Source organism: Plectropomus leopardus, chromosome 12 (genome assembly GCF_026936395.1).
Source record: "Plectropomus leopardus strain MGB_pleo_1.0 chromosome 12, ASM2693639v1, whole genome shotgun sequence".
NCBI classification, from domain to species: domain Eukaryota; kingdom Metazoa; phylum Chordata; class Actinopteri; order Perciformes; family Serranidae; genus Plectropomus; species Plectropomus leopardus.
In genome coordinates, this window is record NC_142187.1 from 2,671,766 (window position 1) to 2,697,957 (window position 26,192).

At 38.9% G+C, this 26,192-nt stretch overlaps 2 protein-coding genes across 2 annotated transcripts; one reads left to right on the forward strand and one right to left on the reverse strand.

Moving 5' to 3' along the window:
* Positions 1–19,918, forward strand: gad3 (glutamate decarboxylase 3). The gene is made up of 16 exons (XM_042497135.2): positions 1–188; positions 2,807–2,914; positions 3,170–3,276; positions 4,904–5,039; positions 5,609–5,699; positions 6,133–6,245; positions 7,215–7,330; positions 9,240–9,319; positions 10,037–10,091; positions 10,608–10,724; positions 11,617–11,681; positions 12,674–12,752; positions 13,255–13,404; positions 15,092–15,199; positions 16,626–16,715; positions 16,863–19,918. The coding sequence occupies exons 1-16, from the start codon at positions 167–169 to the stop codon at positions 17,034–17,036; spliced, it is 1,611 nt and encodes a 536-aa protein (XP_042353069.2). The 5' UTR covers positions 1–166; the 3' UTR covers positions 17,037–19,918.
* Positions 18,216–26,192, reverse strand: LOC121950982 (uncharacterized). The gene is made up of 5 exons (XM_042497134.2): positions 26,056–26,192; positions 23,264–23,541; positions 21,035–22,963; positions 20,856–20,948; positions 18,216–18,333 (listed from the first exon to the last, which is right to left on the reverse strand). The coding sequence occupies exons 2-5, from the start codon at positions 23,532–23,534 to the stop codon at positions 18,305–18,307; spliced, it is 2,322 nt and encodes a 773-aa protein (XP_042353068.2). The 5' UTR covers positions 23,535–23,541; positions 26,056–26,192; the 3' UTR covers positions 18,216–18,304.

The window sequence follows — 26,192 nt, forward strand, 5'->3', positions numbered from 1 at the left end:
TTACCTGCTGCTCTTTAAAGGCAGCAGCCTCACACCACCTGGATGAATTACTGTGACAGACTTGTGACTGAGCAGCTATCAGGCTGAATCATTGCCTGTTGTTGAGAACAGTAACAGTGGGACTGAGCCAGGTTGCTTTGAACCATCTTTGAAGAACTGATCTGAGATGGATTTCTTACGGCTGCCAGGTAACAGCAGTTTGACTCTCTTTACGTGACCGCTTTTTTGTTATTGTCAACTGGAAAACCTTGACTGACATATTTTATGGATATCTCATGTTATATTGAATCCATAAAAAGAAGAAATCACAACAGCTGATAAATGGTAAAAAAATGTGAGTGCAATAAGTAGAGGATGAATGTGTAAAAATGACTGATGGTTCAATGACTTTTGAGGTGATTTTGACTTTAAGATGAATTTTCCTGTTATTTTTAAGGAACATTTTACACAATTCTCTGTCTGTATTATGTTTTTTTTTTTAATTATAATATTTAAGTGGGATTAGAGAAAATTTCATGCCAAGTGGCTCAGTGCAAAAAGATTTCACACCAATTTACTCACAAAGGCTGACAATGATCCAGGTGTCAAAGGGTTAAGCAAGCACAGAGTGAAGGCTCTGTGGATAAAACTTGCTAAAATGAACAATGGCATGTAGTTGTCTTTGCAGAAATACACAATGCTGTCTAAAATTCTGTTTTTGAGATAAAATTTTGTGTTGTTAAACAAAATTCTGTGTGTAACAACTCACTTAATCTACCATGAAAGCAACGTTTCTTTCAGTTTTCTTTTCATGAACCTTGAGAATTTGTTAGTACATGTTTTCAGCACTGTTTGCGGTCAAACAATGCGATGCACTATAGGCTGAATCTGTGTATTTGGTTTGTGTAGGACAGTCTGAAGACTCCTTGTAGCAAGTTTGGTGTCAACTGAGCAAAACATGGAGAAAATATATGTCATTAGTTCAACTATTTTTATAAAAACAGAGTGATAGACTGAAGTACAGTATATCTGATATTTTAAGAATTTTAACAATTTTGCTAAAGTAATGTTCTAATAGGTGACTTTAACTGCTACCAAAGCCATTTTCTGGTTAGAAATCTGGACTTTTACTGTATTGTATTTTAATTCAAGTACTTCATCCACACCACTGTGTAAGTGAAATAAACACATAATAAAATAATCACAGACATGATGAATAACAGTTCACTCATATTTCCCAACAGTTCAACAGTGACTTTAAACTTTCTAAAATGCTGATTATAAAATATCAGATTGCCATGACATCCAGAGATATTGTACAACCCTGCCCAAACATTCTATTGAGAAATCTGTCATCAGAATTTTTTTTAATTAATTTACAGTTAAATCTGTACATTTTATAGTACATTGCATTTAGTAACTATTTTAACATTTAATTTAAATTAATAATTATAATGTTCAATGTACTTATCAATTATCTTATCAATGCACTTATCAATGTACTGTCCATATCACAGTAAGCAGCACTGGCTGTGCATTAAAACATTGTACTTCTATCCATTTGAATAATATGCAAAGTGTTTCAGAGATCAATTTCCTGACCACTAATGCCCTTGACGTGCTCTTGATAGAGAGATGGAGTGGTAGACAGAAAAACAGAGACAGACACTGCAGACAGACAGACAGACAGATAGACATCATATTTGTCTCAGGGGTTGGTCACCACACAGTCTCAACCCAGCATGTCAAATAGGATGCAGCTGGATGGAACTGGTTGCAAGTGCATGAAATACGGGAAGACCGCGTCAGTTAGTGACACTGCATCATCCCACCATGTGCAGTTGTTGTAATCACAATAATGACATCCAGGAGATAACATCACATATAGACATGGAAGGTCACTGATAGAGCAACACCATGTGATGACTTTGAATGAGAATGTGTTTGAAAAAAATGTTGGCATTGTAGGTTCCTGCAAACCTTGGTAACATTTGTACAATACTAAGTAGCAGAAACTGCACTGAAACTGTTATGTTGTGTTTCACCAATGCTGTGGTTAACGTGGCAAGAAAAGCCTCTTGGTTATGGTAAAAAAAGATAATCTTTTATCTTGAAATGTCGATTTGGGGGCACAATCTTGGCCAGACTGCTTTTTGTACCATCATCCCAACTGTAAATACAGTAATGGGTCGCTACAAAACAAGTTTGATATCTAAAATGTCCCTGGAAACACAGTAATGACATTCAATATGTATGAAAACTTACAAATGTAATGTATTTGTGTTCTGTAGTAAAGTACAATGCTGACTTTGTCTTGTCATGTTGGATACAGCTGTGACATTAAGAGAGTGCAGTCTGAGCAAAACACAGTGTTAATATGAAAAGAAGACAAAAGTTAACATTTTTCCACAAACCCTTTTTCTTTTCAAAAAAGAGGACACAAGAAGCCATATCAGACCTTAGCCTAAAACCGGCTAATTCATGATAGAATCAGTAACTCTCACGTAAATGAATAAAGCATTGGATGCCAACTTTCTGTACTTGACACATTTCTATACTTGTGCTATGGACACATTTCTGTCAGAACCAGAGTTTTCACTTCATATACCTTCACGTTTATAGCTGCAAGCTGTCAACCATTTCAAATTCAGAGGATTTTATTGTCCATTAGTTGCATTAAAGGGAAATTTGTCTTTGGCACATTATAAGACAACACTAGACCTACAAACAGTACACAAGTGTTCATCATCATTTCACCCAGATCAGATACAGAAGGATTGTTCCCACTGAGTTAAATGATACAAACACGTCTGATTTGTGCCTTCAGAAAGAATCATCGATCAGTCAGCTGGGAGTTACAAACAGCAGGAGGACTCAGCAGCAGTCAGAGACAGAGGACTGACACCTGCTGACTTTGGCAGCATCTACAGCAAAGGTGAGAGCTCAGGCTGTTCACATTCACACACTGGGTTTGGTCCTCCTGACAGTCTGAGGGGCAGTCAGGACCAGAAGCTTCCGTCTGTCACTGAGGGGGGGCCCGTTCTTTGACTGATGAACAAAGTTTAGCTCAACCAACCAAATCAAGTTACAGAGTGATCCTCTGTGTGTGTGTGTGTGTGTGTGTGTGTGTGTGTGTGTGTGTGTGTGTGTGTGTGTGTGTGTGTGTGTGTGTGTGTGTTTGTGAGTGCAGACCTTCTCCCTGCTGCAGGTGGTGAGGAGATGACCAGAGGGTTCCTCCAGGAGCTGGTGAACATCCTGTTGAATTATATCAGCAAGTCGAGTCAGAGGAGCACCAAGGTCTGATTTCTACAGCAATTTTGTACACTGTCTTAGCACTCTGCTCAGTTCCACTCGAAACTTGCCAGTCTATCTGCTGGACAGGAATTAAAAAGCTATAGAAATAATAAAGCATAAAAGTTACGGGGACATTTCATTATGAAGCTATGTACTTCCAGAGGCAGTTATTAAGGTTCAGTGGTCCAATGAACATTGCTGATAGACATGAAAAGGAAATTTCATGTCAAGAAGTTAAAAGAGCAAGACACATCACGACTGAGACATACATGTACGCATGTATGTTCCATCAGTAATCATAAGTTGTCAAAGAGTGTTAGAAGTACAAATAAAATTCTTAAACTGAGCATACACTGTACAATTGTAGAAACGCTGTTGTTTAATCCCAACTCATACTGTACGAGATTGTCTGCGACGTAAAGCCAAAGCTCACAATTAATGTGCTCACACTGGCCCCTGAGGACCGTCCTGGCTCTTGACAATAAAGATTAGTTTGAAAACGCTGGGGCAGGTATTAGCAACAATACTAACAAGCGTGCTACCTTGATAATCTGTGCAATCCTGTGTGCCGAAACCTCTAAGAAGAAGAGGCGCTGGCACAAATGGACTTGCGGATGGCTTGGAAGACGTGGACAGTCAGAAATGGAGGTCAGCTAGCAACTTTTACTGTTATATTGATAGCTTACATTAGCTGCCCTAACATTCCTTGGTGTGCAGTTGTTACCAACCATAAACTGCACTTCCTATGTTAAGACTGTTTGCTGCGAATATTAGTTTTAATCAGCGTTCAGAATTGTGTTGCCATTGCGTTTTCAGATACTCTGTTTGCCACTTCACGCAGGCGCAGTAAGAAAAAAAGGCACTGATGTTGGGGAATGGACTTGTGGCTCTGCTTCAACTCTGCGAGAGCCTGCGACGTGTGGCACATCAGAAATTTATCTGACTGTCCAACAGCCATTCATGAACAGATAATCAATTCTTGCCCACCCTTTTATCGTGCATGGCCTGACAAAGCTGAAATTTGGCCTTACTCTTAAACTTAATTGAAGCTTTGAGAGCACTTGTTTTGACTTGCCCTTACCTTGATTCGTTCAGTCCTACCTGGCATGAAATTTGTGCCATTTGCTTTCTTTGCCAAAGGCTTAGCATGAGTATTACTGTTTTCCTAAACATGCATAGTTGGACATTTCAAGTATGGGCCTGTCCTCGGCTTCTCAAGGCAAGCACTACTGTCTTTAGCCACTGAGCTTAAAATGTAAAACTATGTTATGTAACACCAGAGACTGAGATTTCTTAATCCTTGTTTTTATCCAGAATTAATTTAACTTTTATATTTTTCAGTACCACTAAAACCACACGTTCTCCCACTGTCAGCTATGTTGGGCCTTAGTGAGCTCTAATTTAATGAAAGATTTTGAATATAGCTGAGAATAGTTACAATACGATGCGATACGATACGATACGATATGATATGATACACTTCATATGTTATGGTATGGTATGGTATCGTAACTATTCTTAGCTGTATCCAAAATCTAGTTTAGTTTGACGAAATGTGTACTAGATGCATGTACAGTATTCAATAGACAAAAAATAATGGAATGGAAAATGACAGCTGCGTGTGTTTTAGGTCCTTGACTTCCACCATCCTCACCAACTGAAGGAGGGACTGGAGGGCTTCAGTCTGGACCTGCCTGACCAACCAGAAACTTTAGAGCAGATACTCGTGGACTGTAGAGACACACTCAAGTATGGTGTTAGTACAGGTGTGTGTGTATGTGATTAGGAATACAGAAAAATGTCCCAAAATGACATTATAAACATGAAAAGTGTACAAAAGCAACAAAATTCTGGCTTTTGGCATGCATGCTTTTTTTTTTTTTTGCTTTCTTGGCCACAAACTGAGGAGTCCTATCAATGTACCTCAACTTGGATGCACCATTTTTCTCAGTGGATACAACAGTGAGCTCACACAGTCTGTCCTGAGACACAAATAAGAATGTATGCAAGTAGCTCTTCATTTATTTTCAATTTAAATTTTTTGCTTTCCAGGCCCCTCGGTCAGCGGGATACTAAGTCCCAAATTGCTCCTGATGTTTGCGTGTGAATGTTTATGAATGTTTAAAAACTAAGTAGCAGGTGGCACCTTGTATGGTAGCCTCAGCCACCAGTGTGTGAATGTGCGTGTAAACGGGTGAATGTGGCTCGTGGAGTGAAAGTGCTTTGGTCAAACGAATAGAAAAGGGCCATATGAGTGCAGGTCCATTTTACTAGGCGTGAGGCCCTGTGCAGCCTATCACTCATGCGCTCCGACCTCTGCCTTTTACTGCTCCAGGCCATCCCCGTTTCTTCAACCAGCTCTCCTCAGGTCTGGACGTAATTGGAGTGGCAGGCGAGTGGTTAACCTCTACAGCCAACACTAACATGTAAGATTTCTACTAGTACTGTACTTAAGTAATGCTGAGTTACGTGTTCCTTCCTTGAGTGTTTTCATTTTATGTTTAGTTGTAGTGCACCACATTCCAGAATGAAGTTCTACTTTTATTCCACAACACTTATTTGACAGCCAGTTAAGATTAAGAAGTAACATGAAAAAATGCGGATTGAAGCAAAATGCTTGTCTAGCAGGGGTCCTTTTCACATTTCGGATGAGGGTTAAGCTATTTCATCTTTTCACATGGTTTAATTTTCTACACAAACCACATCTTATGGTTATGGGCCATAAGAAATGAGTATTATGTTGTGAAATATTTTACAAAACAGTGAAGATCAGAGATATTTTTCTTCACACTCCAATTATTCATCTCATAACCCCTCATATTTATCCTTTTGATTAAAATACATACATTTCTTTTCCAGATTTACCTATGAAGTGTCTCCCGTTTTTGTCCTCTTGGAGGAAGTTCTGCTAAGGAAGATGCAAAGCATTGTGGGATGGTCTGATGATGAGGGAGATGGAATCTTCTGTCCAGGTAACACATGCAAGAAAGATACAGTAGGAGGGATGAGCTGTTTGATAAAAACAGTTGAAACATGACAGTGGATACCTCAGTAAGTCACCTGTGTTTTGCCTCATAAATCCATGGAAAGTTCTATTTTTAAACATAAACTATACATTAACAATATTAACAGTTATCATTAGTAGGTGGGTTTCCATTAACCCTCAAATTAAGCAAATTGAAATTGCGAGTATAAAATACGCTAAATGGTAACGTTAATTTTGAAAAAACTCTGATTTATGGCAAAAAACCCCAAAAAAACGTTTTACGCTCATGTGAGGTGGTATTTAAGTTGATTCAAAAAAGCCATATTTTGCAAAACTCTCAGTCTCTCAATCTTGTCAGTAGCAACTGGCTCCGTCATGATGCAGCAGGAGCTACAAGAGGTGTTATTGCATCACAGAACTCTTAAAAAGTTGAGCGGATCATCCTGAAGTTTTGAATCCACAATCCTCTGTAAAATCGTGGACTATCACCTCCCAGAAAAACCTCATATGTGGCTGCTTCCACGTATAAGGGGCTCGCCTTTCCATTGTCGCTCTCATAGATTGCAAATAATGATGGGTAGTGTGGTGGCTGCGAAAGAAATAAATCTGCCGTTTTTTTAGCATCCATCGCTATGCTTCTTGGAGTGTTATCATCAAAGGAGAAGTTGCAGAACATCACTCACTGGAAACACAGTCATCTCCTAATAGTGTTTTATCAACGTTTTGGTTTTCCGTCTGTAATTGCAGCCCCCCTGCTGTGTACACTGTGGTGTCCAAAGTCTCAGTTTGTACAGCAGTGGAGGTATTTCTTTAACATCATTGCATGCTTTAGAATCTGTGAACAATGCACTTTCTAATTCTCATACACTGTGCAACACAAAACCAAGAATTCGTATGTAGTGCGGAACTGAGACACAACAACAGGCTCATAAAGTGTGTATTCCGTTTTCTGAAGGAGGGACAATATCCAACCTGTACAGCATCCTGGTGGCCAGATATCACTTCTACCCAGAGGTAAAGAGCAGAGGGATGGGAGCTCTGCCTCGGCTGGTGCTCTTCACTTCAGAACATGTAATCACACAACACACTCTACACTCTGATGGCAAAGGCCCATGTATGCGACCAATTCGCCACAGTTTGCCTCTGCCCTGCCCCACTGGTCGCTTGTATCCATCCACAATCCCCCATCCGCTTCTCGTCCAGAGAGAGTTTCACTTTAGTATTTCCTGGATTTATATAGTGGTTTTTAGAAAGCCCCTGTAGCTGCAGCTTTAGTAGCTGTATTGATGTGAGCACTTTGAATTTTAGAAATTGTCACTCCCTCTCGTCACGCTGCCAGCTTGGTCTGCAACTGAGAGAGAAACAGAATGTTGAGCTCACCTCATCAGGATGATCAGCCTAGGACTATCTCTGGATGAGGCAAATTTCAAGGTGTTGTATTCTTTATTAGAAATACCAAATCTTACTGAAAACACTTCTGATCAGTTGATGGCCAAATTGAACATATATATATAAATGTGTGTGTGTGTGTACATATATATACATATATATATATATCTTTAATAACAACAATAATAATACAAATAATATTTTCTCTTTTCTTCTATCTATCTATCTAAGTATCGATCTGTCTATCTATCTATCTATCTATCTAAACTTAGTCAACACATATCAAACACCAGAATTTCCTGTGGCCCTTTAAAATTCGTTGTAGGGGTTAGACATGATCATGTGACATTTCGAATCCTGTTTTGAACTATGTGGAAGCACAAAAACAGTTCGATCTCTGGTGCTGAAATTGCCATCTCTACTGATTGGGCACACTACAGTGTTGTACTGTATGAAAAAATAAAATGCTCCGTCTCTTACTGAATTGATATGAGATGCAGTTTGTCCAGTTTTTTCATTCACAGAACTGGTAAAATGAGGATAAGTTCACTCAGATATTAGTAGGGAGAATTTTGTCCTCCCAAAATATTGGTCAAGACATGTCCCTACTGTTCCATATACAAATGTACGTCCCTGGCAACAAGGATATTTCCTTCCTTGATGCAAAGTTCACTGTGATTCTATGACACTGGAATCTATAGAAAGCTATAACACCCCTTCACTGAAAAAAAGCCTGCACTATAGTCAGTTTCTCAGCTTGAGAGACATTTGTGAATACTTAAACCTTTCAACCCTGAGCATACTGGTGCAATTTCTTCTTCTTCTTTTAGAACATTATTATTTTATTTTCCATATAATTTTATAAAATGTCTAGGAAAAAATCGGGAAAAAATAGGGAAAGCTACAATGGAAAAGTACATGATTGTCATAATTAGATATTTAAAATCATGTTAGAAAATTAGTTTTTTTAAAGCACCTTTTCAGTCTTGTTTCCCTCATTTTGCATAAATGAAGCCAAAATATTGAAAACACAGTCACTGCTGTCTTGCTCTGGTCGTTTGCCTTGATTATTTTTCCTTTTTCTTTTTTTGTTGGTTTGCTTATTTTGTTGTGTTACGATTTTTGGTAATAATTTTTGGTAATTTTCTGGTACCTTTTTTTTCCTCTACTAATTTTTTGCTACATTTTGTTTTTTCATTCTTTTGTTGCCTTGTTCCCATGTTTTTGAAAGAAATCAAGCCAATTTGCTCAGGTTTCAAAGGGTTAAATGCTTATGTAAAGCATTTATATGAATGCTTTCAGTGGAAAGGTTACAAAAACATCCCGCTGAGTTAAGCCTTCAGAGCTCATGGCACTGTGCACACCAAGCCTTTATGTCCAAATCATAGAGTTTAGTGAACACACACAGCTCAGAGTCTGGAGACAGAAGCAGGGCTCTCACATTTGTCATGTACACCTGTACACCTGGGAACTTCTTCTTAGAACCAAACAATGCAGCCGCTGCCTTCAGCTGAATGGATGTTCTACCTGTTTGTAGTGTCTTTGATATTAAGACAAATGCAGATGAATAGCTATGTTTTCACCCATTCAGAGTCACTATTCAGTGAAGAAATCTGCAGCCGTGCTGGGGCTGGGCACCGAGAATGTGGTCATGGTGAAATGTGATGAAAGGTAGGTAAGTTAGACACCCACAAAGTGCACATGTGTGTTGTTCATAGTCACTGTGAAGTCACAAAAGACATGTTTGCTCACCTGTTGCAGCTTGCTCTCTTTCTCTGTGTATGTTTGTGTGTGTGTGTGTGTGTGTGTGTGTGTATTCTGGGGAAATTAGTCCATGCAATGAGTGAATACACATGCTGTTACTCATGTTTACAATATAGTAGTTGCTTCTATGCATAAAATACTTTGTACTGTATTGTCAACCAACATGACAAGAGATGTCCCACAAATGGCAAGAAATTAGTAAAAGGTGATAAAGAAAATAACTGAAAAAATGTTTTACAAAAAAGAAGAACTATTAAAAAAAGATCAAAAACTTATGCCAAAAATATGCCAAAAAAATATATTTATAATCAGTATAATTAAATATTTAACATTGTTTTACAGAAATAAATATACATATATATATATATGTTTTAATTTCTGCACTTATTTTGAGTCAGTTTCTCACTTGCTTTTTCCTTTTATTTTCTTTTTTGTGCTTATTTTCAGGTAATTTTCTTACTAATTTGTTGTCATTTTTTCAGTTTTGTGTTTTTAATTTGCCCATTGCTCTCTCCCCATGCTTTTGAAAGAAGTCAAACCAATTTGCTCAGGTTTAAAAGGGTTATTAAAGGCTCACAATTAGCTGCTGATGACTGAGTCTTTTTCTACCTTTGGTCCTTCAAGAGGGAAAATGATTCCAGCTGAACTTGAGTCTTCCATTGTTACAGCCAAAGAACAGGTATGCACGAAAGGCACAGCAATGTCAGTTAATAATTGCATTATAAACAGTTTTTTGAAAAATTAGAAAATAATAGATGCTTTCAAAATACCCTCTATCTCACAGTGTAAAAACATGCTTTACATCTCTGGTTAATGCCAAAACCTCATCCCTGAAATTGCTAATAAAGAAAGAAAGTGCTAATAGCTGAAACATACACATCAGAACATGTGATGAGAACAGTCTCAGCTTTTTCTCTCTCTCTCTCCATCTCTCTTTCTCTCTCTCTCTGTCTGTCTCTCTCTCTCTCTCTTTCTCGCTCTCTCTCTCTTTCTCGCTCTCTCTCTCTTTCTCTCTCTCTCTGTCTCTCTCTCTCTGTCTCTCATTGTCTCTCTCTCTGTCTCTCTCTCTCTGTCTCTCTCTCTGTCTCTCTGTCTCTGTCTCTGTCTCTCTCTGTCTCTGTCTCTGTCTCTGTCTCTCTGTCTCTGTCTCTGTCTCTGTCTCTCTGTCTCTGTCTCTGTCTCTGTCTCTCTCCAGGGTCTGGTTCCATTCTATGTGAATGCGACAGCAGGAACCACAGTGTATGGAGCCTTTGACCCTCTCAACGCCATCGCTGACATCTGCCAGAAACACACACTCTGGATGCATGTGGATGTAATGTCTCACTTTCTCTCTCTCTCTATCAGACACACACACACACACACACACACACACACACACACACAGAAGTTTACTTTGATCACTTTTTTTGGTAATAACATCTTACATTCATTTCCAGCCTGTTCTCATTCCGAGGAAGTCAAATACTGCCACTCTGTCAGTGATTTTGCAGAAAGATACTGAGGACAATCCCCTCCCGTGGTGGTATGACACTCCACAGCATCCAGCTGCATTTCATGCAGACACAACAGGTTCCGTCCAGCGCTTATCATGCGGACACGGCACATGCCACCTGACGCTGTCCAGTGGCGTTTCATGCTGACATGAAAGGTGGCTTTTGGCATCACAATCTTACACCAAAAGCACTGTCAACGTGACATTATGTTACGAGTTTGGAATGAGAACGGGCCAAAAACCAAAACATCAGTCCAGCAGAACTTATTTGTTTAAGATTTGGAGAATACTCATTACATTGAGATGCAATTTTGGAACAACCAATAACAACCAACAATAATATGAACATGAATACTGCTGCCCTCAAAGTCCAGCAATGTACAAACTATTTTTTAAGGTTTTTCATTTAAAAAAAGTAAAGGTAGTGCACTGATTAAGGAAAGGTGTGCCTTTGGGCCAAGCCAAAAGCACACCTTGATGAGTGGAAACCCAGTGTGGGATCATGTTTACAGTGTATTTGCCTATCTACAGTCTGCAAAGGCTAAACTAAAACACTTTTGCTCATAATTAGATCACACAGTCACAAAAATACAGCATTATGACTAATATGTATTGCAGACACATTATACACCACATTGATCAGAATGTGTTGGACTTCATTGATGCAGTGTTTTTTGAGTCCTGTCTTTTGGATTTGTCTCTGTCCGTCCAGGCGGCCTGGGGTGGAGGCCTGCTGATGTCAGACAGGCACAGGATGAAACTACAGGCCATTGAACGGTAAATGCATCAACACACAACCCAACCACTTCAAACAGCGTCATGTCTTTGTGTGAGCCTACAACTCACTGTGAAGTCAACTTCAATAACAAAGCAATGTTTTCAACTGACACTATGAGCAAACACTCAATCAACAGGGTGGTCCAACTGAAAAGAAATTCCTCTGATACATAACCTACCAGCCATCTGACCTGATTCCTCGCTCTAATAATTCCTGGTTGTTTTCCACAACATCCACCTCACTGCAACTCGTTACAGATCATGAGAATTTGTGACACATTGTTTATCTTTTTGCCTAATCTACTGATCTTGTGTTTTATTTAGGCCTGTCAAATAATTTTTTCGAATGATTGATCACATAATTTCTAAAGTTAATCACAATAAATTGCATTTTTTAATCACGTTTACAGTTCCATTATTTTTCATTCCAAAACGGTTTTGAAGTCCACATTTACTCTGTTTTTAGAATGTTTCTGGCATTTTAGGATGCTTCTAGGGTTTTAGGGCTTTTCTAAGACTTCAGGACATTTGTAGGATTTTAGGAAGTTTCAAGGATTTTAGGACATTTTAAGGATGTTGGGTAGGTTCTAGGATTTTAGGACATTTCTAGGATTTTAAAAAATTTAGGAAGTTTCAAGGATTCTGAGACATTTTTAGGGCTTTAGGAATTTTCAAGGATTTTTAGGAGCTTAGTTAGGACCTCTATCGGGGGTGTGGGGGATCCTCCACTGGCACTTTTTGTGATAAAAAGTGAAAAAGTGAAGTGGAGTAAAAATTTTAATGTTTGCACTCCAGCACCTTATGTATACTAAAAGTACAAAAACAATTCTCATTGCGAATCCCTTTATTTTTATTGTGAATTAGAAAATGCGACACCTGACACCCTGTGGGGAGCCAGATTAGCCATAAATTGAGTATCACTGGTCTAGAAGTAACCAATGTCAATAACTTATTCAGTGTTTATTGTTAAATTTGAAACTATTGTTTTCCAGGGCCTGGTCTGTCACATGGAATCCTCACAAGATGATGGGTGTCCCTCTGCAGTGCTCTGCCATACTCGTCAAGAAGAGAGTAAGATGTTATCCTTTACTATATACATTACAAAAAGTTGGAGGCTTGTCAAGGTTTATAGAGTTCACTGAAGGAACACAGTACAGAGAACAGGACAGGTGAGCTTCATCTGCTGCTGCAGGAGGAACCAGACACACCTCCTGCCACACACACGCCCTGCAGGAGAAAGAGAAGAGAAAGAAAGGAGAGCAGGAGGGAGAGAGAGAATACCTCCAAAAACATACTACAAAGCCAAAACCAAAGCAGAATCATCACATGATTACTGCACGTCTAGAAAGTGGCTGACTGTAGACCATTCCTACTTCAGTAGGAAGAGAGTGCTTCTCTTTGTCACTAAAGAAGAGATGAAAACATTGCCTCAGTATGTTGATAACAACATAATAACAATAACTGTTTATTATAAAGACCATCACATGTTTTCATAGATTGTAAAGCCTTGAATTTTTTAAAATAACATCTTATACTTTTTGGTATACATGCAATGTACCTCTCTCCTCTGCAGGGTCTCCTACAGGAGTGTAATGAGTTGGGGGCTGAGTACCTTTTCCAGACAGACAAACCCTACGATGTGAGCTACGATACTGGAGATAAGAGCATCCAGTGTGGCCGACATGTCGACGTCTTTAAGCTGTGGCTGATGTGGAAGGCAAAGGTATCCATGTACAGAATCCTCCTTCTCATTTTCACTATGCACCAGCTGTTGGCGGCCTCAATCTGAATCTGTGCATTAATAATAGATCAATGCTGATAACAGGATGTAACCATCTTCTGTTAGATTTTGATGACTGGTTGCATCACCCCCATCCTGGTCCACTTTAATGCAATCTGTAAAGGCTGAAACAGGTTGAATACATCGTTATTAAGAGGAATAAAGTATCAGATGAAGTTGACGTTGGTGTTATTGGTGTTTAAAAAAATCAGCTCTCATAATTTTCTTGAAAATGTGTATGTCAGCACATTCCAGTCACACACGAATAGAGAGCACCCAAAGTCAACTGCTTCTATTGTGTATGCTTTTGTTTTGAAAAAAGCTAGAAGAATGTTTCTGCAAACCACAAATACATTTACAAGTTAATATGTAGCAGATACATTTAAACTTTATGTTTCATCAATGCAGTGGTTAACAAGCAAGGTTCTTACAGTAATGGAAAACCTGGAAAAGTCACAGAATTGCATATTCAGATTTTCCAAGCCTGATTAAATCATTAAATAAGTAAAAATCCTGAAAAAAATCTCATAACAGTCCTTGAATTTTGTTGTGTTTACAAAAATTGTTATAGTAATCTAACCTCCATTTTACATCATTTGTTTTCTGAAGCTGTTGTCATGTAACATTGTTCTAATATACATCTACGTATAATAACATTACACATAAATGTAGATGTATGTTTTTTTCATTTTCTTCCTGTTGTTGCTCTCTCCATACGTGTATGCCAGTGAGCTAAAATTATGTTTGTGTAAAGTTTGAATCTAAAATGTTTAAAAAAAACACTGAGCATGTAGGGCAAGACATTATTATTATTATTATTGTTGATTAGTTATTATTATTATTATTATTATTATTATTATTATTATTATTATTATTATTATTATTATTATTATTATTATTATTATTATTACGGGTCCTTGAGAAGTCATGGAAGAGTTTTGAAAATACATCCATGAAAATGTGTGGTGCAGCTGGTTTAGGCACAAAACCCACTTGGTTATTGTTGGGCTTTAAATATCTGGTTTTGGGGTCACAATCCCCTGGAAACACATTGGTGGGTTGCTACAAAACACCTGCAACTGGTGCCTGAAAAGTTGCAGCAATGCAGCAAAGCAGCAATGACCCACTAAATCCAACACATACCATTTTATTGTTGGTTGGTCTCGATCAGTAGTCTGCGGCTTGGAAGGTGTTTGGCCTAAGGTGTCAAACCATCTAATATCCCCTCCACCTCCTGATGACAATGTCAGCTCATATACCATGACACTTAAGAAATGCTGATATGTACCAAACTTGCAAATATAATATATTTATATATATTATATATAAATATATACAGAAACGATTATGTCTCCATTTAATTTGTGTGTTTAGGTCCTGCTTGTCCATGTGTGTGTTATGTGTGTATCTAACATGCAAAAGATGTCAGAGAAAAAAAATCCTCTCTGGGATCAATTGTGTCTTCTTTTTCTAATGCCAGCATTTTCTCACATTATTGGGTGCTGCTTGGTTACAGTGTCTAATTTCTTTTACTAATTAGTCTCACTTTAACCCCTTTGTTAGTTTGATGTGTGATAAGACATCTGCTTGTTTGTCTGTCTGTCTTTGTCTCTGTGTCTCACTGTCTCAGGGCTCAGAGGGCTTTGGATCTCAGGTCAACAAATGCTTAGAGAATGCTGAGTATCTGTATGATCTGCTGCAGGGGAGGACAGACTTTGAGCTGGTCTTCAAACACAAGGTACAGCTGGTTTTTAACATGATGAATAAATTATTTTGATCCTTCTGATCACACTGCGGGCAACTACAAACTGTGAAAAGTTGACAGAGGTTTGTTACATGCACATCACGTAGGTGCAAGGCTATCAAAAAACAGCATACATGAGGAATGGCGTACACTTACTCCACGCCACACATGAGCTTTTTGAGGTTCATCAGCAGTGAGCAACTTTCATAGTTGAATGGGGCCCTGCCTCCAGCACTGTATCCAATTACTTTTAAAAACCCATGCACACAGGGCTTGTTTCTATTTGTGGATTTTGAAGTTATAGAAGTCAGCTTTTTCTCAGTACTGTTGGAAAATGGCATCAAATTGAAGTTTTCAGCTTATTTTAACATGATGACGTGATTCAGATATTACTGCAGTTATCTGCTGTTGGATCTAATGAAGACCTGACGACCAAAACATTGTTTACTTAATAATAGAGTTGAAAGTGACAGGACAGTGTTCTGGAATTCTCTTTTTTTCTCCATCTATGGACAATGTCCTTCTATGCACCCGTCTACAAGTTTTTGTTGGTGTGTGTGAGCATCCACATTAAAGTTATCTGCTGTTAACTTAGAGTTAGCATTCGCTTAACATGTGTGAATCATGCGAGCACAATGATGGATAGCCGACTTCAGTAACTAAGCCAAAAACCAAGACAACAAGTATGTCCCAGAAGTGGGCATCCCTTTTTTGTGTTCCCAGGACACAAATTCTGTTCTGCTCTTTCTAATTTACTGAGCATGTGTCATCAAGTTATTTATAATGTTTCTTCATTTGCTTGTGTTGTGTGTTTTTGCATGTTTTTGAATAACAAATTTCGAAAACTTAATTGTCCACAGATGTCAAAGTTTGCCTTCAGTTTCACCATAAAATGCATAAAAGACATACCCTAAGAACATAAAAACATAAAATAAAAAGGACAGCCATACATTAAAGTAAGTACAAGTATAAAATTAAAGTCTTGGTGATACTCATTCGAGCAGATATAATTCACAAGAAAGAAATATCCATATAAAATTATCATGCTGTGCAAAAACCTCCAGAAATGTCTCAGGAACATCACCCCATACCCCAGGAAGAGTCCCTGTATCACTTATCGCTTTGACAGCACATAGGACAAAAGATTTCATGTAGTTATTTCTATTCGCTGCTGGTAGTCTATAACGCCTCCCTAAGGGTAAAAGTTCAAGTTCACTGTGTAGTGGATCTTTCTTTTAACTTTATTTCATGTTTTACTTGCAGAGTGTTGAGCTCTCAGGGTCACCATATTAGGTAGACTAGTTGTAATGTTATATATTTGATCCTAGTATTCAGTTTTAGTTCAGTTGTAGTTGTTTTCTCACCTTTTAATCCCCAATCAGTTTCTACTGGGTATATCTGTCCTCTGCTTGTCACACAGCCGGAGCACAGTAACGTGTGTTTCTGGTACATCCCTCCCAGTCTGAGAGGTCTGCCACCTGGACCTGATAGAGACGCAAGACTCCACAAGGTCAGTACAGAGCATCTGTGGTCCTCCGGACTCCCTCAGTGATGGTCAGACACCACTTCTTCATTTTAGATTGACTATAGAAACTGGGGGAGAGTAGTTTAAAGAAACTGACAAAAAAAACTGGTGATCTTCACTCTTTGTTTGCAGGTGGCTCCTCAGATCAAAGGCAGGATGATGGAGAAGGGCTCTGTCCTGATTGGCTATCAGTCGCTAGGGGACAAAGTCAATTTCTTCAGGTGTGTGTTCTCCAATCCTGCCACACAGCCAGAGGACATTGACTTCCTGCTGGATGAGATCATTCAGCTGGGTGACGACCTCTGACATCTGATATGACTGTTAGGCCTCAGTTCCCATCATTCTGAAGGAAATGAGTGCCTCCACTTAATCCTTTGGTGGACTGACATCAGTTTTCTTGTGCTGCATTCAGATGCCTTTCACAAGGTACCTGATCCTTTGAAACCTGAGACAATTGGTTGATTTCTTTTGAAAACATAGGGGAAAAGGCAACAACCAACTTCATAAGGAATGTTCCACAAAGTGCAAGGAATAAGTAAAAGCTGATTATCAGAAATTCATCCAAAAAAAGGGGAAAATGTCCAGAAAACTATGTTTTTTGCAAAGTTTTGGGCCATGTCTTTTTTGGTTGCATGTGGTGTTCTCTTTTTGTAAGAAATGAAACAAATTTGTTCAGGGTTGAAAGAGCATTGTCTGACTGTGCCATTATCCTACACTGTATCCAGCCTGTGTTCGAAATCAGATGCAGGAGCATGCTTTTGACTCTTACTTCCAGCTATGCTGTGAAACCTTTGCTTCCAGTTTGAGATAATTTACGGTATTGCTTCCCTACAACATAACAGAGCCCTTTTTCAACACTATAATACTGTATTTAGACCTGGCATTAATATGTGTTTCGGGCAATCTAATGACAAATGGAGAGCGGTAAATACAGGAGTAAATGGCCACCAAGTCGCATTGTGATCCGATCCCTCAAAGCCCCTGCTGAGGTGATCTGAGATGAATCTGACAACAGAAGCTGCGAACGCCATCCTGATATGTCACCAGCAAGGACTTTATCAGTGCAGGACTTGGTTGTTGTTTTGGTGGCACTGTGCTAATGCTCTGCCCATTTTATGTCGAATTGGACTTAGTGCGTGACCATTGCTGAGTGACCATTGAGTTGCTTCCCGCTAACAGTGAGATCCTCAGCTGTACTGACACATTTGCTAATGTGAGTGGCGAGCATGCTATAGAGCAGCTAGCAAACGTGTGGTCATAAGAACTGTGGGCCTTTTGGCTGTCCACTTGCGTTCAGGTCACCAAATTAAATGCTAATACCAGGTCTACACAGGCTGAAACCTTTAGTTACAGATAGAGTCATATAGACATAAGAGTTCTGTGTATCAAGTCAAAGGATTACAAACTAACCTGCAAGTTGCTGTCAAAATCTTAAACCATCTTTGAAAATCTCACACTTCAATTATTGATGACACATACAAAACATTAATTGAAAAATAGGTTTATTTCATACAAATTCATTTTAATATTAAATTGATTCTTTAAAACCAAAAGTTGTCAAGTGTCATGAGTGCTCAGTACCGCGGGTTCCTTCCATTTCCACCTGGAAGAAGCAACAAACTCTATCAAAGGAAAGAAATTAGCTAAGTATGTTAGTGAGTGTATGATGTCATCTGGTGGTTAGCTTTTTCTCTTTTTTTTTTTTTAACCCTTTGAAATCTGAAAGCAATGTCACTTTTCCTGTGCTGCTTTCAGGTGCACTTTTCAAGTATTTAAACTTTAAACCCTGAGTAAATTGTTGATTCATTTTAAAACCATAGGGGGAAAATGCAATGAGCAACTTGGCGGGATATGTTCTACAAATTGCAAGAAACTATACATTTATAATGACCATTATTACATAATTAAAATGGATAACAAAATTAGATTTTTTAAGCACTTTTTCCATTTTTTAAATTTTATTTTCTTTTATGCCAATCTCTGGGTAATTTCTTTCATTGCTAATTGGCTTCTTCCAATGTTTGTTTTTTTTTTCTTTCAAAGAAATCAGGCCAATTTGCTCAGATTTCAAAGGGTTAAAATGTGCCTCAAATTCTTAAAGCTATACTGGTGACTGATACCGAGTCAAATGGCAATACACTGCTCATAAACGCTTAATTTGTGCATTTTGCTGGAAAGTATTAGAATATGGCCGTAAGTCCAGATTGCAAAGTGAATTAGGGGCAGCTACTTGTAGAATTAAAAGAAACAATCTGTTGTGAAATGTCAATTACAATTTTGAACTATGATAATGTGATGTGTGTGGATATTCAGGCTGCACCTATTTTGTTGTTAGTTGGTCTTGAACAGTGGTCTACAGCTTAACAGGTGTCTGTTCAAGACCAACAAACGACAAAACCGGTTGTGATTTAGAGTCATCGCTGTGCTCTAAAACGTGAGTGTTTTCCATCTTTCCAGTGGAGGTATTGCCAGAAAAAAATGTGTATTATAAAATGTTTTTTGTGCCCGAACCAGATGACTAAGTCAGCTCATAGACTACTACACTTCATAAACATTTGTAATGTGCATAAAACATGCATATGCAATGTATTTGCAGTTTTGCAGAAACTTACAATGCCAACATTTTCCTCTGGTGACTGGGCTGAAATGTGTTATTTACTTGTGTGCACTTGTCAGAATTCAGCAACATTTAAATCAAAATCAAATCTGGTCACTGTAAGTCAAAAAACACAGTCCAGAAGTTGATTTTAAAATATGAAAATCCTATTTCAGTAGACTTTGGGAAAGAAAATGTTCAACCTTGAAGAACACTTTATAAGCACACAAGATTTCAAGCCCTTTGTTACTTTGTGGTGGGATGAATTATTAAAAACATGACATAAAATATATTTTGGCTTCAATGTTATTCTCTTCTCTGATATGATTTACTTTACACTTTTTTAAACTTGATTTTAAATCAAGTTTAAAAAAGTTTAAATTATTTTTTTTTAAATTATCTTTTTATCTTTGCACCTCTTGTCTGAACTTTTTTTTTATCATTTTTTTATCAGTAATTGATTTCACCTTGTATATCTTATCTCTCTCTTTTATTGTTAATGTTTTTATATTATATCACTCTGTAAAGCACTTTGAATTGCCCTGTGTATGAAATGTGCTATACAAATAAAGTTGCCTTGCCTTACACCACATTCTAGGATTCATAGGATGACTATCAGGTCATTAAATGGTCAAACACGTTCTCATCCCAAGTAGTCACATATAGTCACTTTTGTCAGTGGACTTCTGCATCTACATATTATGTTCTAGGTTTCCTTCTGCTGTAGATGTTTCGGGATGCCGCTACCAATGCAAGATGTCAACAAAGGCACATAATGGGATTACACTACAAGAGAACATGGCGACCAACACCAGAACATAAACATAAGTGTGTCATTAGGCAACAAGGGTCAGAATGGTTAGGTTTTGGCAAAAGGGCACATGGTAAGGTTTAAAAAAAATACCCATCATATTTAGACAGTAAGCAAACACCAGACTCCCCCATGAAAGTCTGGGGTTTGTTGGACCTTCATGCTTCCTATAATACATTGTTACCAAGCAACCTGACGCCATCCAATGGCGTATTATGTGGACATGACAGGTTCCATCTGGCTGCATTCTCAACTGCATAAAATAACACAGTGAAAAGTTCTCTCCGACCATGTTCTCAGCTGAAGGCTACAAACTGAATCATGAATCATATAGTCGTAAAAGGTGGTTTGTGGTGCCAGGATCACATGCCAAAGTCACTGAAAAAGTGGTGGAATTTGACCACTTCAGATTGAGAATGGGATGAATGGCCAGTGTTTAAAATTACTTAGGAAAGCTGAACATTATATACATTCATGATTTGATGTTTGATTGGGCACCAGATTACCAGTCCTGTAAAAGCTGCAGTGTAGATTTTATACACAAGCATCTTTTGAAAATCAAGTAGTATTTAATTTGAGCATGCACATTTATTTTCTTTTAGAAAAATGGATTTTCAAAAAGTACTTTTATAGGATTTTGGTCATAAACCAAACTGAAATTCTGACCTGGTGACATTATGCTGTATTTGTGACATCTTTCCTAAATAACATGCGTTACCTTGACCCTTGTTTCTCCAGTGACCCCTCCTCTGGTTTTTGTTTCCCCTCATGCTGAATCCATCAGCCTGGCCATTGTTGGCTTTCCTCATATCTATGGATATAGGCAACCATTCATGAACAACACACATTTTCACAATACGCAGATGTTCATTATTTTTAAAAGAAGAAACTGATCACCTGGATATTTAAATTGTTGCCTTCTATCTGGCCCCATGCTGCTCTTCATCTCTTCATATGGACAATGACATCCACTAAACTGGACCCCAAAGTCCACTAAATTTTTCTTTGATGGAGACACTTCGGCCAGTTCCTGGTTAGCCATCGGGACACACAGTTGCTCCCTAAACAACTCACTGACCTGTTTGCTCCTGCATGTTTGGTCCTCTCCCTCCACGTCCACTCCAGTTTGGCCTCTAGGTGACCTGTTCTCCCCTGCCGCAGAGTTCAAGAGGCGAATTTCTTCCTGCAAAGGAGAGCAGGGGCTTTTCTCCTGCTGCTCATTTACAATTACACATACCTGGTTTGGGCTTTGAATAGCCTCAGGTTCAGAAGACCTATTTTTGTCAGCGTCCTCTTCAGTGGTGGTAGACAACATTAATTTACTCGGCAGGGGAGTCATGGAGGTTGGTGGATCCTTTTCCGAAGGAGCCATGCTCTGGTCTTGCTTTGGTGTCCACGCTTCTGAGGAGTCAATTTCACTCTCTAGTTCTGGCTTCTTGGGTGGACTGAGCTTTTGAGCTGGGGTGCTGAAGAGGAGCCAGCTGTCTGACATCAGGACAGAGTCAGAAGAGGAACATCTCCGAGTCTGCCTCCTCTCTTTACCTGCTTTGACAGTTAGGATGTCATTTTGGGTTGACGGTTTACTGTTGTCAGCTTCCTCCGTCATCTCAACAATGACTTTGGGCTCAAATGTGCTGTTCTGCAGTAGATTTTCCTTTGTGGGGATAAAGGGAGCCAGAGACTCCACAGACCAAACGGACTCATTCATTTTTCTCCTCAGCTGAAAGCTATTTACATACATTCGATAGCGAATGATGTCTGAAGTGTCTTCATGTGGATTTGTCTCGTTGCAATCTTCTTGCTCATTATCAGGAAGCTTATGAGTTTTGTTTAGTGAATTTTGGAGTTCATCTCTGGAGGATAGGCAATGCCCTACAGAGCCAACCATTCTGGCAGGCTCATTTTCTCTTCTGGATTCTGTCTCTTGCGCTTCATGAGCTTCTCTCAGTTCAAGGACTTTGGATAGGGTTGCAGTGTCTTTATGACTTAAGTCAACCTCTATGTTATCATTAGCACTTTCAGAAACCACTAGACCATTTTTGGCAGGACTCTGGCAAGCAGACTTACCTTGCTCCACTTCTGTTTCATAAGATGGCAGCTGGTGGTCATTCTGAGGCAGCCTATCTGCAATTTTCGTCATCATTTCCTGTGGTGTGCCACCCCCCCAACTCATCAGAATGTCAGGAACAGAGACACGCCTCTCTTTCACAACCTCATCCTCTTGTTGAGAGGAGCTACATACAGGAATCATACTATCTGGAGAACTTACTGACCACATATTGCAGTGACTGGTTCGGCAAGGGGCAACATTCTCTTTACCAACGCTGTCTTGACAACTCTTCTGTGTTCTCCTGTATTCTCTTTCCAGAGTTGCTTTGATAGGATTGAGGATGTGTTTGACTGTGCTGCTTGTGGCCCTTTTACCTTGGATTCCTCTTGCTTGACTGTTGGGTAATGTGTAGTTCTCGACCTGGGCGGGGCCTTGTTTTTGGGAGCTGGAACTTGAGGAGGACGGAGAGCTTGAGGCTGTTCCATGCCCCGATTCAGAGCTGACGAGTGGGCTTCCGTCACTGTAACCTCCTAAGCCTCTCTGTGTGGGTTCAGTTTGGACCTCAGAGTTCACAGTTTCTCTAACAGGGAAAGTGTGAGGTGGGCGAGTTCTTCGAGGCTGGTTTGGGTTCTGGTAGGGTGCAGACGAAGCGTGGACAGGGGGGTGGAGCAAACGTCTGTAGTCGACCGGTTGAATGTGAGGGTGGGGCAGAATGTAGGCTGGAGCCTCCATGTAGGGAGGAGGAGGAGGGAATGGGGGCATGACCATACCATAGCCTGAGAGGTAAAAAAGTACTAGTATCAAACTAACCTTGACGGTTCAAATCCAGTAAGTACATCTTACAGTATAAAAACTTGAGTTTCTAACTTTGCAAATAAAAGTTTCCTATGTTATACTTCAGGACTGTTGTTTTGGTGGACAAAAGGTTAGCACAGGTGTTCATATTATTATGACCACCACTTGTATCAAGTAAACTGTACCCAGCAGTAGAAGTCCTTTTAGCTTTGACCTCAAATAACAGAAATGAAATCATTTTAATGTATACAATTTGAACAAGAAAAGCCCAGAAGACTCACCCATGCCTGGAAAGCCAGCAAAGGGATTATAGGGAAAGGGCATGGGCCACTGGTAGTGGACGAAAGGGGGTGGAGGTGGCGCATGGACGTAGAAAACAGGCCGCGCAGAGGCGTGTGGATGGGGGTGGGAAGAGGGTCCTGGGTCTTGACCAGTGCCGTGCAGTCCTGGATCTTGTGGATCAGAGGTTGGTACGCTGCTATTAGAGCGAGCATGTAGGTTTCCTCCAATTTGTCCTGGACGAGCTGGTGGAGGTCTGTTAACAGCTGCCATATTCAACCTACAGAGGTGGAGGAAGGAGGACTGTTAGAGAGTCGTGCATCCACACAGTGGTGTCTCCATTGCCTGGGGGGTCATGGCTATCCAGAAGTAATTGCGGCTCAAGTTCCCCAAATCAGCCGACCTCTGTAGATTTAGACAAACATTACTAAAACAGGACAATATAGTGCTGTTTTTCTAACCGTTTTCAGTGGCGAATTAAATTGCATTTGCTCAGTTAGTATTTGAATGCACACCTTTTCACTGCAAATTTGTGTCATGAAAAAGCTAGAAGTGGTCTTGCCCCTCTCTTTCCCCCTTAGAGGGCAAATCATCTATCAGTTCTTATATACAGAGACAGGGCAAAGTCACTCCCAGTATTGGACAGTCCCCCTACCGGGTGCTGGGAGTCTTCTGCCCATGAGAGGACATGCAACTTTAAAATATATACTTAAATAACAAACAAAAAATGAAGAAAACAGAAACAAAAACAAAACAAAACAAAACAAAAAAAAACAACACAACAATAACACAAAAAGTTTTCTCTCTGGCCCTCTGGGAGTTGAGAGTTTGGAATGCTGTACTGGCCATGCCTGGGCTGTCCCTGCTGGGGGCTGCAGGTCACTGTGGGTCGCTGCCTGTCCTGCCCTGGCTGGCATCACTGGCCCTGGAAATTTTTTGTTAATTTTTTTTATTTATAAATTATTATTATAATATTATTTTATTAATTTATTATTATTATTATTATTGTTATTATTATTATTATTATTATTATTATTATCATCTCTTTTTTCACTTCCTTATTTATTTATTACTTTTTTTTTCCTTTCTCAATTTATTTATTTTGGGTAACCAATTAACAAATCCATTCATATATTATTTTGGGACATCCACGCTGTCATTATGACTAACCCTAATCCTCCCTGCCATGTTTTACCATATAAGCCTGGACTCCTTATACCACATTGCATATTAGTCATCCTCATGTCTGTTTTAGTGTTTTTGTTCAGTAGCGTCACTGTTGTATGTTATTGCACCTTATCACCAATAAAAAAAAAATGGAAAATGCTAGAAGTGACTTAAAAAGACAACAACAAACTAATAAACATGCTGCAGTAATGACATTTTTTCTGAAGGCTGATGTGGAAGTCAGCATCATTCTGGTTCCCTTATAAAAAACCCATTTGGATTTTGGATTATTGCAGAAAATAAGCTCTGTGGCAAACAAACGTTTATGATACTTTCACGTTTTGTTCAGCAAGATCATCTTCCCAAGTAAATGCCACTTTTATGATTTTTTTAAAGCTTAAATGTATTCACCAAAAGTAAAAAGCTAATGGCAGGCTATTCTAAATAAACTACATCATGGTCACATGACTCAATGTCGCCTTCACAACGAGGCTGTAAACCGAGTTAGTTTTGATGGTGTTCTGTAGTCTCATTTAGCCACTTTTTAGCATCCGCCTTTTTTTAAACCATATAAAAAAGCTTCAAAGTTCACAGTGATGTATTTTTCTGATGTCTTTTATGTCATAGAACAGATGTGAAAAGTCTCTTCCGCTTGTGTTAGCCACAGATTTCATTTCAGGCTTTTAATCAAAAACACGTTAACAAAAACCCATTGACTTTGAGACAAGGAAACCAGGAGTGCTAAAATGTAAACCCATTTCTGATTTTTAGGACTCATTTTTGTGTTTCTCTATGTCTGCATTCCATTCACATTTTCACTTGCGGGGCAGCAGGCACTTCGTCAGGTTTACACTTAAAAGAGCTTCATCCCTACTCTGGAGTCAAAATGTCTCCCTAAAAAAAATCATTTTTTGTCTTATTACTGTATGTGGCAAGTGAACTGCATGTATGCATGGATACAAGAAACTGATTTCTTTTTTAAATCTGACATTTCACATCTGTTCATGACAAAACATTTGAATCGATTGTGCTACCAGAAGCAGACAAAGTCAGTGCTGATAAGTGTTTCTTTATCATTCCAACCACGCAACTGTCTGACCCTCTAATGTCCTTATCAGTCATTATAAAGATATTAAATTAAAGTTGTATTCTGTACTTTAAGCAAACCAAACCACTAATTTAACACTTTGAAACTTAAAGTAAAGTGGTTTGATTACCTTTAAGAATTTAGCAAGAAAGCAAAAAGTAACTTTCCAAGAAATTACTCCAAAAAATGCAATAGAAATGAATAAAAGTCACAGGAAGTTGTCCTCAAAATTTGGAACAACCCCCCCCCCCCGGCTGAAAACAAACAGAAAAATGACCCAAAAAAAAAAACCCTAAAAGTAATTATGTGACACTATTTTGAATATACAATTTAATAATTATGATTGTGGGGTTTTTAACATTCTCCCAATTTGTTTTTAATTATTTCTTATTATTTTCTTTCTTTTTCAGGTCATTTCTCTCAGGTCATTTCTCCAAGTTGCTGATAGCTTTTTTTTGTTAATGTTTTGCTGCTAAACCTTCCATGTCTGTTTTCTGTGTTGTGTGCACTGATAAAAAACAATGTAGAGAGACACTTTACCTTTTTTAAGAACTTGGAGAGGAGAAACAGAGCAACACACAAAGTGATGAAACATGATCAGCAGACACACCTGAGTTTAAGTAGCTGCTGATCAGTCAAGTGTGTGCACCATCAGCTAATTTGGATTTCAGAGGCCA